This window comes from Salmo salar, chromosome 16 (genome assembly GCF_965601325.2).
Source record: "Salmo salar chromosome 16, fSalSal1, whole genome shotgun sequence".
Taxonomy (NCBI): Eukaryota; Metazoa; Chordata; class Actinopteri; order Salmoniformes; family Salmonidae; genus Salmo; species Salmo salar.
In genome coordinates, this window is record NC_138306.1 from 17,080,001 (window position 1) to 17,098,703 (window position 18,703).

Below are 18,703 nucleotides of genomic sequence, written 5' to 3' on the forward strand. Positions count from 1 at the left end.
CACAACCTTCCCACAATAAGTTGGGTGAATTTTGTCCCATTCCTCCTGACAGAGCTGGTGTAACTGAGTCAGGTTTGTAGGCCTCCTTGCTCGCACACACTTTTTCAGTTCTGCCCACAAATCTTCTATAGGATTGAGATCAGGGCTTTGTGATGGCCACTCCAGTACCTTGACTTTGTTGTCCTTAAGCCATTTTGCCACAACTTTGGAAGTATGCTTTGGGTCATTGTCCATTTGGAAGACCCATTTGCAACCAAGCTTTAACTTCCTGACTGATGTCTTGAGATGTTGCTTCAATATATCCACATAATTTCCCATCCTCATGATGCCATCTATTTTGTGAAGTGCACCAGTCCCTCCTGCAGCAAAGCACCCCCACAACATGATGCTGCCACCCCCGTGCTTCACGGTTGGGATGGCGTTCTTCGGCTTGCAAACCTCCCCCTTTTTCCTCCAAACATAACGATGGTCATTATGGCCAAACAGTTCTATTTTTGTTTCATCAGACCAGAGGACATTTCTCCAAAAAGTACGATCTTTGTCCCCATGTGCAGTTGCAAACCGCAGTCTGGCTTTTTTATGGCGGTTTTGGAGCAGTGGCTTCTTCCTTGCTGAGTGGCCTTTCAGGTTATGTCGATATAGGACTCATTGTACTGTGGATATAGATACTTTTGTACCTGTTTCCTCCAGCATCTTCACAAGGTCCTTTGCTGTTGTTCTGGGATTGATTTGCACTTTTCTCACCAAAGTACGTTCATCTCTAGGAAACAGAACGCGCCTCCTTCCTGAGCGGTATGACTCGGTGGTCCCATGGTGTTTATACTTGCGTACTCTTGTTTGTACAGATGAACGTGGTACCTTCAGGCGTTTGGAAATTGCTCCCAAGGATGAACCAGGCTTGTAGAGGTCTACAATTGTTTTTCTGAGGTCTTGGCTGATTTCTTTTGATTTTCCCATGATGTCAAGCGAAGAGGCACTGAGTTTGAAGGTAGGCCTTGAAATACATCCACAGGTACACCTCCAATTGACTCAAATGATGTCAGTTATCCTATCAAACGCTTCTAAAGCCATAACATCATTTTCTGGAATTTTCCAAGATGTTTAAAGGCACAGTCAACTTAGTGTATGTGAACTTCTGACCCACTGGAATTGTGATACAGGGAATTATAAGTTAAATAATCTGTCTGTAAACAATTGTTGGAAAAATTACTTGTGTCATGCACAAAGTAGATGTCCTAACCGACTTGCCAAAACTATAGTTTGTTAACAAGAAATGTGTGGAGTGGTTGAAAAATGAGTTTAATGAATCCAACCTAAGTGTATGTAAACTTCCGACTTCAACTGTAGGTGTAAATAGTTTCTCTGCTAACAAAATTCACCATGAATATGCTCAGGCAGAAATATTTGTGATTTGTATTTTGGAAACTAAAATACAGCAGGACCATACAATGGCAGGTGAAACTACACCTTAACTTAGCAAACACACAAATGGAATGATATGCATTCATGCATTTGTATAGTTACGATGTTGCGACTGTAACACACAGAGGAGCCTGCATAGCGACTAGTTGGTCTGAGTAGCCAGGCCAGAGTGGTGATAATGTTACCCATGCAGGCTATGGAAAGGAACTCACTTCCGGGCCAGATAACTAAACCATTACCCGTCCAGTGTCACAGCCTGGTGCAGTCATAAACAGACAAATGGAGTGTTAAATGTCCTTCTTTTAAAAGGAGGTCAGAGTCCTCCCTCTAATACTGCTGGACCATTACCCCGTACTATTTAAACCCTGCTACATGTGGAGTAACATTAGCTTTGCGACTGGGGACAAGACTAGGGCAACATCTTCTGTAGCCTTTCATGTCGTCCAGAGTTCATGGCCATTCAAATAATGTCTCAGAGTGCTGATATAGGATCAGCTCCCCCCCCGTCCATATAATCTTAGTCATTATGATCGAAAAGGCAACACTGATCCTGGATCAGCACTCCTACTCTGAGACGCTTTGTTTTATGGGTCCAGGAGTTGTTTGTGAATCTGTCCCTCAACCAAGAATGCTGACTTAGAAGTGTTGAGAGGAATTGGCTGTAGTTAATGTAACTATTTACAGCTGTTGTAGTGGTCTGAATGGCTATAAACACCCTGCATCTATCAGAGGCAACGTGTTTGTCTGTAAGTATTAGAACAACTATAACAGGAATAGAGATTGGCCACAGGCTGAGCTGGATTAGTGTGTCACTGTAGGAATGAGACACTGCCATAGGAGCAGCAGGAATAGCTGTCTGCTTTTTGATGAGCCCTGATGAGGGATGGGTGTGTGTGTGTGTGTGTGTGTGTGTGTGTGTGTGTGTGTGTGTGTGTGTGTGTGTGTGTGTGTGTGTGTGTGTGTGTGCGTGTGAGTAACTGTGGGGAGCCAGGGATGAGCACGGTACTCTTAATTCATACTGACAGACAGTCTCAGTGCTCCACTGTGACTCCCCATACAGCCCCTCGCTCAGGGCTGAATATCATATTTATACTAGCTACCTTTAACCAGCACTGTATTCCACTGATGATTGGAAACCTTAGACTCTCCAATAAATGAGGCGCTTTTAAAACCTCCAATATTCCTAGATGTATTGTATCTCTTATTTGCCTGGAAGATTTAATATCCAATTATCAATCTGCGGTGTCTAATTATCTACAAAGAAAAAATGCATTTGAAATGTACTTTCATTAAAATAGCACTTAACAAGATGGAGTTCCTGTGAGAGAGGACTTTCTCCTTACCTTTTAACCTTGGCTTTATAGCACCAGGCATTAGCCCTCCACTCAGCCTTGTGAAGAATCTCCTATAGCCTATGTCCTATAACATAGTGAGATAGGACTGAGCAGTTAGTCAGTGTTTCCTGGCTAGCATTGCAGTGAATTGAGGCAATCCTGACAGAGAGGACTAGCCTAGAACAATAAAGAGTGGTGCTGTAGGAAACAAACAAAGCCATGACTTTGCTCCTTTAAATCCTGTGGTTAGTCAAGCCCATGGCAGCTAGAGTGGTCCACGTCTAAGGTGTGTGGGTGTGGTTTTGAGTATATTCCTCCCCAGGCCTCACTTCCTCTGTGATGACCACCACTTTTGATTGGCGTCCTGTTATTTATTCATGCTAGCCCCACAGCCGTTTGTGTGTGTGTGGTGTATGTGTGTCTGTTTGTGTGTGTGTGTGGTGTTTGTGTGTGTGTGTGTGTGTGTGTGGTGTATGTGTGGTGTGTGTGGGTGTGTGGCTGTGTGTGTGAATGCGTGCAAACAAATGTGTCTGGCATGTCATCCTGTCCTGTGTTGTCTCTCCAGATACTATTTAGGCCGGAGGCCCGTGGTGGTGGTAGCTGACCCTGACATGCTCAGACAGATCATGGTAAAGGACTTCAGCACCTTCCCCAACAGAATGGTAAGTCAACGAGGAAAATGCTCGGAAGTTTACATACACTTAGGTTGGAGTCATTAAAGCTAGTTTTTCAACCACTCCACACATTTCTTGTTAACAAACTATAGTTTTGGCAAGTCGGTTAGGACATCTACTTTGTGCATGACACAAATGATTTTTCCAACAATTATTTACAGACAGATTATTTAACTTATAATTCACTGTACAGTTCCAGTGGGTCAGAAGTACATACACTAAGTTGACTGTGCCTTTAAACAGCTTGGAAAATTCCAGAAAATGATGTCATGGCTTTAGAAGCTTCTGATAGGCTAATTGACATCATTTGAGTCATTTGGAGGTGTACCTGTGGATGTATTTCAAGGCCTACCTTCAAACTCAGTGCCTCTATGCTTGACATCGTGGGAAAATCAAAAGAAATCAGCCAAGACCTCAGAAAAAACTTTGTAGACCTCTACAAATCTGGTTCATCCTTGAGAGCAATTTCCAAACGCCTGAAGGTACCACGTTCATCTGTACAAAGAATAGTACGCAAGTATAAACACCATGGGACCACGCAGCCGTCATACCGCTCAGGAAGGAGATGCGTTCTGTCTCCTAGAGATAAACGTACTTTGGGGTGAAAAGTGCAAATCAATCCCAGAACAACAGCAAAGGACCTTGTGAAGATGCTGGAGGAAACAGGTATAAAAGTATTTATATCCAGAGTAAAACGAGTCCTATATCGACATAACCTGACAGGCCGCTCAGTAAGGAAGAAGCCACTGCTCCAAAACTGCCATAAAAAAGCCAGACTATGGTTTGCAACTGCACATGGGGACAAAGATCATACTTTTTGGAGAAATGTCCTCTGGTCTGATGAAACAGAAATAGAACTGTTTGACCATAATGACCATCATTATGGAGGAAAAAGGGGGAGGCTTGCAAGCCGAAGAACGCCATCCCAACCGTGAAGCACGGGGGTGGCAGCATCATGTTGTGGGGGTGCTTTGCTGCAGGAGGGACTCGTGCACTTCACAAAATAGATGGCATCATGAGAAGGAAAATTATGTGGATATATTGAAGTAACATCTCAAGGCATCAGTCAGGAAGTTAAAGCTTGGTCGCAAATGGGTCTTCCAAATGGAGAATGACCCCAAGCATACTTCCAAAGTTGTGGCAAAATGGCTTAAGGACAACAAAGTCAAGATATTGGAGTTGTCACGGGTGTCGTAAGGATTAGACCAAAATGCAGCGGGAATGTGTATACTCATCTTCTTTTATTCGGCAGAAAGAAGGAAAACCGAAACAAAACACACGTATACAAAAATAACGACGATAACAGTCTTGTCAGGCACACAGTTAAACAAGAAACAACTACCCACAAAATCCCATAGAAAAACACCCCTACTAAATAGGACCTTCAATTAGAAGCAACTAGGAGCAGCTGCTTCCAATTGAAGGTCAACCCAACAAACACCACATAGAAATAGACATACTAGAACATAACCCAACAAACCCCGAAACACTCTAAACAAACACCCCTCTCAAAACAGAACATAGCCCAACAAACCCCGAAACACTCTAAACAAACACCCCTCTCAAAACAGAACATAGCCCAACAAACCCCGAAACACTCTAAACAAACACACCCCTGCCACGTCCTGACCAAACTACAATAACAAATAGCCCCTTATGCTGGTCAGGACGTGACAGGAGTGGCCATCACAAAGCCCTGACCTCAATCCCATAGAAAATGTGTGGGCAGAACTGAAAAAGTGTGTGCGAGCAAGGAGGCCTACCAACCTGACTCAGTTACACCAGCTCTGTCAGGAGGAATGGGACAAAATTCACCCAACTTATTGTGGGAAGCTTGTGGAAGGCTATCCGAAACGTTTGACCCAAGTTAAACAATTTAAAGGCAATGTTACCAAATGCTAACTGAGTGTATGTGAACTTCTGACCCACTGGGAATGTGATGAAAGAAATATAAGCTGAAATAAATCACTCTCTCTACTATTATTCTGACATTTCACATTGTTAAAATAAAGTGGTGATCCTAACTGACCTAAAACAGGGAATTTTTACACGGATTAAATGTCAGGAATTGTGAAAACTGAGTTTAAATGTATTTGGCTAAGGTGTATGTAAACTTCCAACTTCAACTGTATGCAATAAAAAGTAATTGTTATCAAAAACAACCATTTTAGGTCCAAAATCAATTAAAACATATATATTTTTTTGTAACAAAATATGTACACATTTGCAGGAGCTCTCTGCCTAGGATGCTACCAAGGCACCATCAATTGTATTTTGAATTATCAATGGATAAATACTGCCTAATACAGTATATAGAGTAGAGTTTAACCAGACCTGGGTTCAAATACTATTTTGGGTATTTGAATTACTTTCAAGACATTAAATATAATTTTTTTGACAAGACAAGTGGTTGAGTATTTAAGCAAAAAGGCATGAGAACCCGAGGATTATTGTGTGAATAACTCCTGACTAATGGCTGTTCTTAGGCCCGACGCGAAGCTAAGGGCCCGGGAAACAGCCCTCAGGAGGGTGTTATTCACAATAATTCCCGGGTTTGAGGGCCTTATTGCTTTTATAAAACGGTTGCGAACAAAATAAAAAAGATTAACAACATATTTTTATTAAAACGTTATTTTAATGAGTAAATTCATTTTATTTCATCCTTCCACCGTACGATATAGTCTGTTAGTTCTGAGATTCTGAAGCTGCTAGCCAAGTTGGATTCGATTGGCATGGTTGTTAGCGAAGCAGGCTGGTCGTCCGTTCTAAGGAAAAAGGTTGCCATGCACGCTGGCTACTTCTGCTTTGCTAGCTAGCCAACTAACGCTAACATACGATCACATCAAGCAGCTGAAATGACAGCAAATTAGGTGCATTTTTGTTTGTTTTAACTTAGTTTTTATTGCCATTTATTTGCATATATCCATAATAATGATCCTGATAAATGAATTTGCCTGGCTCAGAGAAGCTGTCAATCTCACCCCGATGCGTTCATTCTCTATATGGGAAGGTGGAGATTGCAACAAAAAATCGGCAACATTGTTACACAGGTACGGAGCGGCAGGCAGCAAGGTTTAGACAAACCCCAATGTTGCAAACCAAATGCTAGGCTACAATCATGGAGAAATAATTTCTAGACACTATTTTCCAGTGGAGATTAAGTTTATGAATTGCCTAGCTGGGCTGTGTGACAGTGGATGCATATTCATAATCCAAATGGAACTGTTAACAGGCATTACCCAGGGAGATTGTCGTGAATAACTCCCTGCTATCAACCAATCAGTATCCAGGATCCAAACAACCCGGTTTTATAATGGAATGTATTTGGAAATACACTTAAAAAGTATTTGAAAATACTCAAATACACAGACTCGAATACACTCCCATGCGTTTAACCCAGGCATTTGAAAATAGTATTTGAAATAAGTATTTGAAAATACTTTCAAGTAGTAGGCTATCAATAGGATATAAGTAATTGTTTCGGGCATAATTATTTGAAAATACTCAAAAACACAGAAAATAAGTATTTAAATAACAAATAATCAAATACACATGTATTGGAACTCTGATTTTAACACCAATCCACCAGAAATGTTGTGCACCAATGACCCAGAAATCTTGTGGTATGTATGCAGCACACACACACACACACACACACACACACACACACACACACACACACACACACACACACACACACACACCACACACACACACACACACACACAGCCCTCCGATCCAGGGGGATACAGGAGATTATTGACATTTTTACCTGTTTGATTTAGTGAATTTGACTCAGATGGTGTTTACTTGCCCACTTCCTGTATGACCAAGCTCCTGACTCATTGTTCACTTAACAACCACTCTAGCAGTAGATGTGGATATCGTGCTGAGATGTGGATGTATTATGGAGATGTGGCACACGCTGTGTTTCTGAGTGGTGTATTGCTAGTGCGCTGTTGGTATGTGTGTGTGTGTGTGTGTGGTTCAGAGCCTTTACACACCATCTGCAACCAGCAGCAGGAGCAGACCCATAAAGAAAGTCTCCATGGAGGCAGAGAAACAAACACAAGTCACTGTAATTCTGTGGCCGCAAATATGTGGCTATACAAAGCCAAATATATATGGCATAAGCACTCTAAACTACCGAACAACACTTGTCCTTTCCAAATATTTTATTGTGTTAGAGCACTAATAAATTCTTACCGACAGAACATTGCCAAGACACACAGATGAATAAATGATTATGTTTATTACATTTTGTCTGGAATGTCAATGGAAAATGCTAATAAATGAAAATGATGGATACTGTTTACACCAGTAAACACATCACAATACCACATGAAAGTTACAGTATTGTCAGCCAGAGAGCACCTACATATGTCACCCAATGCTTCATGAACATTTATGATCACTTTATGAACATTTATGAACACTTTTTTAGCATTTATGAACACTTTATGAACACTTAATAAGCATTAATGAACACCAATAGTAAAAGATCAGTGATGTCTTGGAGCTTAAGCCACAATGCTCTGTATTCCACTGGAGTTCTACCTCCAAGTCTTCAGTATTCTAGCATTGCTTCCTGTGTTAGGTTCACCACAGAGGACCATAGGCTCTAAGGACTTAGTGATGACCATTGCCCACATACGACTGACAGGAACACAAAATCTCCTCCTGAGATTATTTGACATGGGGGCTGGGTGTTGGAGGTGAAGCTGGTTGAGAGAATGCCAAGAGTGTACAAAGCTGTCATCAAGGCAAAGGTTGGCTACTTTGAAGAATCTAAAATATATTTTGATTTGTTTAACCCTTTTTTGGTTACTACATGATTCCATATGTGTTATTTCATAGTTTCGATGTCTTCACTATTATTCTACAATTTAGAAAATAGTAAAAATAAAGACAAACCCTTGAATGAGTAGGTGTGTCCAAACTTTTGACTGGTACTGTACATGTACATGATCCGTATGCTGTAGTATGTACAGTACATGTACAGTTGAAGTCGGAAGTTTACATACACCTTAGCCAAATACATTTAATATCAGTTTTTCACAATTCCTGACATTTAATCTGAGTAAAAATCACCTGTTTTAGGTCAGCTAGGATCACCACTTTATTTTAAGAATGTGAAGTGTTAGATTAATAGTAGAGCGAATGATATATTTCAGCTTTTATTTCTTTCATCACATTCCCAGTGGGTCAGAAGTTTACATACGCTCAATTAGAATTTGGTAGCATTGCCTTTAAATTGTTTAACTTGGGTCAAACCTTTCGGGTAGCCTTCCACAAGCTTCCCACAATAAGTTGGGTGAATTTTGGCCCATTCCTCCTGACAGAGCTGGTGTAACTGAGTCAGGTTTGTAGGCCTGCTTGCTCGCACACGCATTTTCAGTTCTGCCCACACATTTTCTATAGGATTGAGGTCAGGGCTTTGTGATGGCCACTCCAATACCTTGACTTTGTTGTCCTTAAGCCATTTTGCCACAACTTTGGAAGTATGCTTTGGGTCATTGTCCATTTGGAAGACCCATTTGCAACCAAGCATTAACTTCCTGACTGATGTCTTGAGATGTTGCTTCAATATATCCACATAATTTTCCTGCCTCATGATGCCATCTGTTTTGTGAAGTGCACGAGTCCCTCCTGCAGCAAAGCACCCCCACAACATGATGCTGCCATCCCCTTGCTTCACGGTTGGGATGGTGTTCTTCGGCTTGGAAGCGTCTCCCTTTTTCCTCCAAACATAACGATGGTCATTATGGCTAAACAGTTCTATTTTTGTTTCATCAGACCAGAGGACATTTCTCCATAAAGTATGATCTTTGTCCCCATGTGCAGTTGCAAACCGTAGTCTGTCTTTTTTGTGGCGGGTTTGGAGCAGTGGCTTCTTCCTTGCTGAGCGGCCTTTCAGGTTATGTTGATATAGGACTTGTTTTACTGTGGATATAGATACTTTTGTACCTGTTCCCTCCAGAATCTTCACAAGGTCCTTTGCTATTGTTCTGGGATTGATTTTCACTTTTCACACTATAGTACGTTCACCTCTAGGAGACAGAATGCGTCTCCTTCCTGAGCGGTATGACGGCTGCGTGGTCTAATGGTGTTTATACTTACGTACTATTGTTTGTACAGATGAACGTGGTACCTTCAGGCGTTTGGAAATTGCTCCCAAGGATGAACCAGGTCTTGAACCAGGTATTTTCTGAGGTCTTGGCTGATTTCTTTTGATTTTCCCGTGATGTCAAGCAAAGAGGCACTGAGTTTGAACGTAGGCCTTGAAATACATCCACAGGTACACCTCCAATTGACTCAAATGATGTCAATTAGCCTATCAGAAGCGTTTAAAGCCATGACATCATTTTCTGGAATTTTCCAAGCTGTTTAAAGGCACAGTCAACTTAATGTATGCAAACCTCTGACCCACTGGAATTGTGAAACAGTGAGTTAGTTATAAGTGAAAAAATCTGTCTGTAAATGTCACGCCCTGACCATAGAGAGCCCTTGGTCAGGGCGTGACTAGGGGGTGTTCTAGTTCAATATTTCTATGTTGGTGTTTTGTATGGTTCCCAATTAGAGGCAGCTGGTAATCGTTTCCTCTAATTGGGGGTCATATTTAGGTAGCCATTTTTCCCACCTGTGTTTGTGGGATATTGTTTGGTTTTGTGCTTGTTGCACTACGTAGTCACGTTTTGTTGCTTATTATTGTTTTGTTGAAGAAGTTTCACTGTAATTAAATATGTGGATCTAAACACAAGCTGCGCCTTGGTCCGTTTCTTACAGCAACCGTGACAGTAAACAATTGTTGGAAAAATGACTTGTGTCATGCACAAAGTAGATGTCCTAACTGACTTGCCAAAACTATAGTTTGTTAACAAGAAATTTGTGGAGTGGTTGAAAAACGAGTTTTAATGACGCCAACCTAAGTGTATGCAAACTTCCGACTTCAACTGTATATTCTTGTGTGCTTCAGATACTCTCTCCTTTTCACTCTGTAGACGATCCGGTCTGCCACTAAGCCCATGAGTGACTGTCTGCTGATGCTGAGGAACGAGCACTGGAAGAGAGTACGCAGCATTCTCACTCCCTCCTTCAGCGCAGCCAAGATGAAAGAGGCAAGACAAGACGACCCCCCTTCTCTCCTCCTCTCTTCACCCCTTCTCTCCTCCTCTCTTCACCCCTCCTCTCCTCCTCTCTTCACCCCTTCTCTCCTCCTCTCTTCACCCCTCCTCTCCTCCTCTCTTCACCCCTCTCCTCTCCTCCTCTCTTTACCCCTCTCCTCTCCTCCTCTCTTCACCCCTCTTCTCTCCTCCTCTCTTCACCCCTCTCCTCTCACACCATCTTCACCCAGCTCCTGTCCCCCTCTTCAATCTGCTGTTTGCATGGAACCAATACACATTTACTATGTAAATTATACAGGCACATGTATTACTACCTTAATATATACACACAATCACGAACTGCAGGTAGCCTAGTGGTTAGAGCGTTGGGCAAGTAACCGGAAGGTTGCTGGATCGAATCGCCGAGCTGACATGGTAAAATCTGTCATTCTGCCCCTGAGCAAAGCAGTTAACCCACTGTTCCCTGGGCGCCGTGGATGTCGATTAAGGCAGCCCCCGCACCTCTCTGATTCAAAGGGGTTGGGTTAAATGCGGGAAGACACATTTTAGTTGAATGCATTCAGTTGGACAACTGACTAGGTATCCCCTTTTCCCTCCCCCCTCTGTTATATTTACATGGAACCCATACATCACATATTACTACCTCTATACATACACACAATCACTCCCCACTCTGTTATATCTACATGGAACCCATACATCACATATTACTACCACTATACATACACACAATCACTCCCCACTCTGTTATATCTACATGGAACCCACACATCACATATTACTACCTCTATACATACACACAATCACTCCCCACTCTGTTATATCTACATGGAACCCATACATCACATATTACTACCTCTATACATACACACAATCACTCCCCACTCTGTTATATCTACATGGAACCCATACATCACATATTACTACCTCTATACATACACACAATCACTCCCCACTCTGTTATATCTACATGGAACCCACACATCACATATTACTACCACTATACATACACACAATCACTCCCCACTCTGTTATATCTACATGGAACCCATACATCACATATTACTACCTCTATACATACACACAATCACTCCCCACTCTGTTATATCTACATGGAACCCATACATCACATATTACTACCTCTATACATAAACACAATCACTCCCCACTCTGTTATATCTACATGGAACCCACACATCACATATTACTACCACTATACATACACACAATCACTCCCCACTCTGTTATATCTACATGGAACCCACACATCACATATTACTACCTCTATACATAAACACAATCACTCCCCACTCTGTTATATCTACATGGAACCCACACATCACATATTACTACCACTATACATACACACAATCACTCCCCACTCTGTTATATCTACATGGAACCCATACATCACATATTACTACCTCTATACATACACACAATCACTCCCCACTCTGTTATATCTACATGGAACCATACATCACATATTACTACCTCTATACATACACACAATCACTCCCCACTCTGTTATATCTACATGGAACCCATACATCACATATTACTACCTCTATACATACACACAATCACTCCCCACTCTGTTATATCTACATGGAACCATACATCACATATTACTACCTCTATACATACACACAATCACTCCCCACTCTGTTATATCTACATGGAACCATACATATTCATAAACATCTATACAGCCATGCAGATTTCTGCTGCATCAGGCCTTCAGTCGCAAGCTATCTTATCTCATCTTTTCATTTTTGTGGATTAACCAGAATCATTATCTTAATAGAAGTTGTCTCCATTTAGAGCCTGCCCAGCCCAACGATTTGAAATACGTTGTTGGTGTAAAAATGTTAAAGAGAATCAGGGGACTTAAGGAATAGCACGGGAGATTGACGCCCGTAATTTAGTCGGAAAATGATAGCTCGTCTCCATCGAAGGCTTTCAAGCATTACATCTAATTAACGTCTGATAAACCAATGTGGTCTGGGTATCTCTTTCCCTCTTTCCCTCTCTCCTTCCCTCCCCCCTCTCCCCATCTCCCCCCCTCTGTGCCTCCCCCCCCCCCTCTCTCGCTGACTTCTGTGTATGTTCTGACATTATAATAGTGTCATTAGAACTAACAGTGGTTCTTCTACCTTATAGTGTGGAACATAATTACCGGGGCCTGTTGGAACAGCATGTTTTATGTGATTGTTGAGTCCCCTCTACACTGATACACTGACTCAGTGATTGAGAGAGATTGGTGAGCCTGCCTGCCTGCCTGCCTGCCTGCCTGCCTGCCTGCCTGCCTGCCTGCCTGCCTGCCTGCCTGCCTGCCTGCCTGCCTGCCTGCCTGCCTGCCTGCCTGCCTGCCTGCCTGCCTGCCTGTGAGCGACACCAGAGGCAGCAGCCATGAACAGACGTCAGGAGCTGCTATTGAAATGATCCAAACTGCTCTCAAAGTATTGCAAAGACCAACCAAACCAAAGACCCTCTATTCTCCAAGTACTGCGTGCGTGTGTGTGTGTGTGTGTGTGTGTGTGTGTGTGTGTGTGTGTGTGTGTGTGTGTGTGTGTGTGTGTGTGTGTGTGTGTGTGTGTGTATGTGCATCACACGGTTTCTCAGAACTATCAATATAAAAGAAAGAGAAAGCATTCATTGAAAAGCACCTCCTGTGCTGTATGTGCTTAAAGGTCATTGGTACATTGTGTGCCTGTAACTGACCGAGTGCAGGATTTACACTGAATGACAAATAAGGCCAAGGCCTAATGTAAAATAAACACAGTAGAAGTGTAACCGTAGGTATGTAATTATCGTGTAGTAGGGTAGAGGTGGGTGGTCATTTAGCTGGACCGTTAATTGTGATTAGGGCTGTGATGGTATGTTTCCACGGCAACCACCAGCGGTAGGCCACACACACTCATTTTTCACGCTCCAGATACAGCTGGGTACACTCGCCTGAAAACAAACTGTTAGTGGATAACCACTAAGGATAAAGTGTTTCAGGCTGAAAGTCAGTTATGACTGGTTTTGTGTTTACACATTGTCCCACGCAGGTAGCTTTCGTAAACGCTGAGTAATTCCTGCTGTAATTGACAGTTTGGATTTTATTTGTTGCTTGCAGTCAGTCCCTCAGTTGGAGCGTGTGCTCTGTGGGACTGACACTCAGAGTGTTTGTGTACACGTTGACTTTCTCTCACTTTCACTGAGTGTGTGTGATTCATATTCTGTCAAAATAGTTCCTAAAAGAAACAGGCTGGGAACTCAGTTAAGAACATCATGGAGATTGGAGTTGCAGTCAGGAAGAGCTAATGACTAGTTATTGCTTTCTGCGTTTGTATTTCAGAATCACACATTTCTCAATCAGTCAACATGTTTGTCTGACTCTGATGTTATGAAGCAAGGTTGCGCGTGCAGTCAGGGTGTGTATAGTGTAGTAACAGCGCTGTGTTCGGAGCAGTCAGGGTGTGTATAGTGTAGTAATAGCGCTGTGTTCGGAGCAGTCAGGGTGTGTATAGTGTAGTAACAGCGCTGTGTTCGGAGCAGTCAGGGTGTGTATAGTGTAGTAATAGCGCTGTGTTCGGGGCAGTCAGGGTGTGTATAGTGTAGTAACAGCGCTGTGTTCGGAGCAGTCAGGGTGTGTATAGTGTAGTAACAGCGCTGTGTTCGGAGCAGTCAGGGTGTGTATAGTGTAGTAATAGCGCTGTGTTCGGAGCAGTCAGGGTGTGTATAGTGTAGTAATAGCGCTGTGTTCGGAGCAGTCAGGGTGTGTATAGTGTAGTAACAGCGCTGTGTTCGGAGCAGTCAGGGTGTGTATAGTGTAGTAACAGCGCTGTGTTCGGAGCAGTCAGAGTGTGTATAGTGTAGTAACAGCGCTGTGTTCGGAGCAGTCAGGGTGTGTATAGTGTAGTAACAGCGCTGTGTTCGGAGCAGTCAGGGTGTGTATAGTGTAGTAACAGCGCTGTGTTCGGAGCAGGGTTATGTTAGCAACGTACGTACTTCCCTCATACACACAAACACATGTCCAGTTAATGAGTGGAGAGGAGACATGCTAATTAGTGCGCCCCCCCCCCCCCACACACACACACACACACACACACACACACATACACACAGTCCTGCTCCAGAATTTAGCATGGGAGAATGAGACTGGCGGGAATATGAATCATTTACGAGAGCATAAACCACCGACTTTACGATCGGCACCAAACAAACGCTCGGACAACTGGCGCTCCGAATTCAGTCACATTACCCAGATATGTTTTTAGCGATGTCTGTTTTAGTTTACTGCTGTTTACAGTCATAGCGCTCCAGTCTGTTTGCTGAGTGGACAGAACAGATGGAGAGAGAGGGAAAGCACACTGAGAGAAAGTGGTGGTGTGGTCTCTGGATCAATATCTATCTGCTTCTGTCTGGAGAGGGACAGATATGCTGTGGCAGGATACACTGTTGAGGCTCGCTCTGTGATAAGAGGAAGCTATTGGGTCTGTCTGTCTATCTGTCTCTCTCTCTCTTTCTCTCTCCTTTTTCTTGTGTGCGTGCGTGTGTCTGTCTGTTCCTGTGTGTGTGTGTGTGTGTGTGTGTGTGTGTGTGTGTGTGTGTGTGTGTGTGTGTGTGTGTGTGTGTGTGTGTGTGTGTGTGTGTGTGTGCGCGTGTGTCTGTTTGTTCGTGTGTGTGTGTGTGTGTGTGTGTGTTCGTGTGTGTGTGTGTGTGGTGTGTGTGTGTGTGTGTGTGTGTGTGTGTGTGTGTGTGTGTGTGTGTGTGTGTGTGTGTGTGTGTGTGTGTGTGTGTGCGTGCGCGTGCTGTGGTCTGGCTATGTTTGACTGACCGGTAGCCCCTGCATATCCTCTCAGCTGGCAGAGCCATGGGATATAGATTTTCATTTGAGCCACCCTGCTCCTATAGAGGGGGAGGATACTGCTCCTGTCATAACCTATCAGGCTGCTCGTGCTTCTTCATCTGTCCTCCCTCTCTCAGCTCCAGACCCCAGTACCCTCTCCTCAGACTGGCCAGCCTAAGGCCTCATCTTATGTTGGCATATACACTCAGTGGCAGGTTTATTAGGTATGCTGTTCATGAAAATGGTTGAGTCACGTGGCCATGGCTTGCTATATGATGCAGGCAGACAGGCATCGAGGCATTCAGTTACTGTTTGATTGAACGTTAGAATTGGCCAAACGAGTGACCTAAGCGACTTTGAGCGTGGTATGATCGTCGGTGCCAGGCGCACCGGTTCCGGTATCTCAGAAACATCCGGCCTCCTAGGCTTTTCACACATGACAGTGTCTAAGGTTTATTGAGAATGGTGCGACAAACCAAAAACATCCGGTCAGCGGCAGTCTTAGGGGCGAAAACAGCTCATTGATGAGAGAGGTCGAAGGAGAATGGCAAGAATCGTGCAAGCTAACAGGCAGGTCACAAACAGGCAAATAATGCCGCAGTACAACAGTGGTGTGCAGAACGGCATCACGGAACGCACAACTCATCAGTCCTTGTCACAGATGGGCTATTGTAGCAGACGACCACACCGGGTTCCACTCCTGTCAGCTAAAAACAACAAGAAGCGGCTCCAGTGGGCAGGCGATCACCAACACTGGACAATTGAGGAGTGGACAAACATCCTCTGATCTGCTGAATCCCACTTCCTGTTGCGTCATGCTGATGGCAGAGTCAGGATTTGGCGTACGCAGAGTTCATGGCCCCACCCTGCCTGGTGTCAATGGAACAGGCTGGTGGCGCGATGGTGTGAGGTATGTTTTCCTGGCACACGTTAGATCCCTTGATACTAATTGAGCAGCGGTTCCACGCCCCGAAGAATTCAGGCTGTTTTGGCGACAAAGGGGGTTCCTACATGGTACTAGATGGGTGTACTTAATAAGCCCCAGTCTTAGCCCCATTCCCATTCCCCAGCCAGTCTATGATGATAAGGCTGGGGCTAACACTAGTCTAAGTCTAAATTTGTGACAAGGGCTGTGGCTAGTCACAACCATAGACTTAAACTAGTGTTAGCCCCAGCCTCATCATCATAGACTGGTCAATTTTACTTTCTTTTTACATGGAAGCTTATATAAGCTTATACTGGTCTTAGCCCCCTCTCCAGCCGAATCATTAGACTGGTCTTATTAGCAGTCACAACCTTATCCTGTGACTAGGGTTAGCCCTCAGCCTTGTCCTAATCGTTATGAATTGTAGTTTATTTTAACGTTACATTAACTTACAGTGTAGACTATGCTCAGTATTATCACATTAATGCCAATGACAGTAGCCCTGCATGTCACAGTCGTGTAACTGCTTCGGTCACAGCTCATTGTACCCATAATGCTACAGCATGTTTATCCATTAGCGTCTCCTCTTGTGTAAGGATCTCATTTCCCATTTGATCCCAGCATGTATTGATCGCTGGGGAGGAGATGAGGAGATGGCGAGGGTAGATAGGGGAGATGTGTAAACGTTGTCTAGATTTCTCCCATCTCCGCGTCTCTCTCTCTCTCTCTCTCTCTCTCTCTCTGTGCCCTCACTCCTGCTCCTCCTCATCCCCAAATCTTCCGTCAGAGCTTAGTGGCTCCTCGGATTCCTCTGGCCCTGTTTGGCCGTTCCTCTGAGGACTGTGTTCGTGCGCTGCCTGAGGGGGATCAATAGATAGTACTAATGAATGCTGCTCCCTGATCACAGGTCTAGTGTAGGGAGACGGAGCAGAGAGACCGACCTAGGGTAGAGCCTCACACTCAAGGCCTCGCTCTCTCTTTCTCTCTCTCTCACTCTCTGCTGTACTGGCTGTAGAGAAAGGGGAGGAGGTTCTCTGCTGTACTGGCTGTAGAGAAAGGAAAGGAGAAAGCAAGCAAGATATGAAGAGAGAGAGACGGCACAGCCCAGAATATTCTGGACCCCTGACACTCAGCAGTGAGACCTGAGGTTCAGAGGGTGTTTCAGCATTTTCTCTCATGTTCCTTCAGCAAATATTCCATGCCACTGGACATAGCTGTCCTTCCTCTCTGTGGTCAAATATGTGTTAGTGTCCTCGTTTTCTTTGATAAGAAGAAACTAGGGAGTTGACCTGAGGAGTTGTTGTTTTTGATATTTTTACATTTCTGTATCTGAGACATGCTGCTACTGCAGTATAACTCTGTCTGCCCTGGAGAAGTTATGGTAGAGAGTGTTCTTCTTGAGATCTGCCTTTCTCAGTCCCGCATTGTAACACAGCAATCACCATGCTCAGAAGAGCTCTTCCCTTTAATGAATAAATGAATTAATTAGATATCTGTTTGATCCATCATCATCAGGGTTCTTCTCCCCTTGGTAATGACCTCTGTAATGGCAATGACTTTAATGGGATTTTAATTGATTCAGGTCCTCACTTTGCCTCAGGGTGTCCACACACACACACCCACACCCACATACACATACACTTTTCTGAGAGGGGCTGGAGGTGAGGAGGAGAGGAGTGGGCACCACACACACAACAGCAGTATCCCCTCCTGTACTGTACTTATGACCAGGACTGATTCATGCACGTGGACCAACATTCACCCCTGATTCCATCTCGCACATTTGTCAGATGAGTCTTGGTTTAAAGTGATGTCTTTGCACAGGAAGATATGAAAAGGGATCATTTGTTGTATCTATATTCATATGATATGATATTTTGCAGAGAATTTTGGGGGGGGGGGGTAGCCCCCGACAGAGACTTGAACCGGGTTCCAATGACTGTCAACCCAAGACCTTAGTCGTTGCGCTAAGATATCCAAACGTCTTCACATGGTCCCTGGGTCTTAAGTTAACATGTTAGATGAGTATAGAACGTCGATGACCGTGTTTCTGTCTCTGTGCAGATGGGTCCTCTGATCAACATGGCCACGGACACCCTGCTCACCAACCTGCTTGGACATGTCGAGTCTGCAGAGAGCTTTGACATTCACAGGTACTATAACCACAGTAACTTTCCCTCTCATGGGGGTCATTATAAGGATTGTTCATTCATTAGGCTATACAATTGTTATCGTGTATTTTCCCAAACAAACACATTGGGAAATCCAATTCAAACGTCTACAACCAGCGGTAAAACCAGATGTTTATAATGTATTATCATTGTAGAAGGGCTATATAATATCCTCCACATACTGTATTGTGTTGACTGGGTTGGTTCTCTCTC

At 43.7% G+C, this 18,703-nt stretch overlaps 1 protein-coding gene across 1 annotated transcript in view; it reads left to right on the forward strand.

The window, feature by feature from the left end:
- The window catches only part of thas (Thromboxane-A synthase), a 91,405-nt gene that overhangs the window by 42,423 nt on the left and 30,279 nt on the right, over positions 1-18,703 (forward strand). Inside the window, 3 exon segments of the mRNA NM_001165312.1 lie at positions 3,322-3,418; positions 10,432-10,548; positions 18,384-18,472. Of these exon segments, the coding sequence (NP_001158784.1) occupies positions 3,322-3,418; positions 10,432-10,548; positions 18,384-18,472 (303 nt within the window).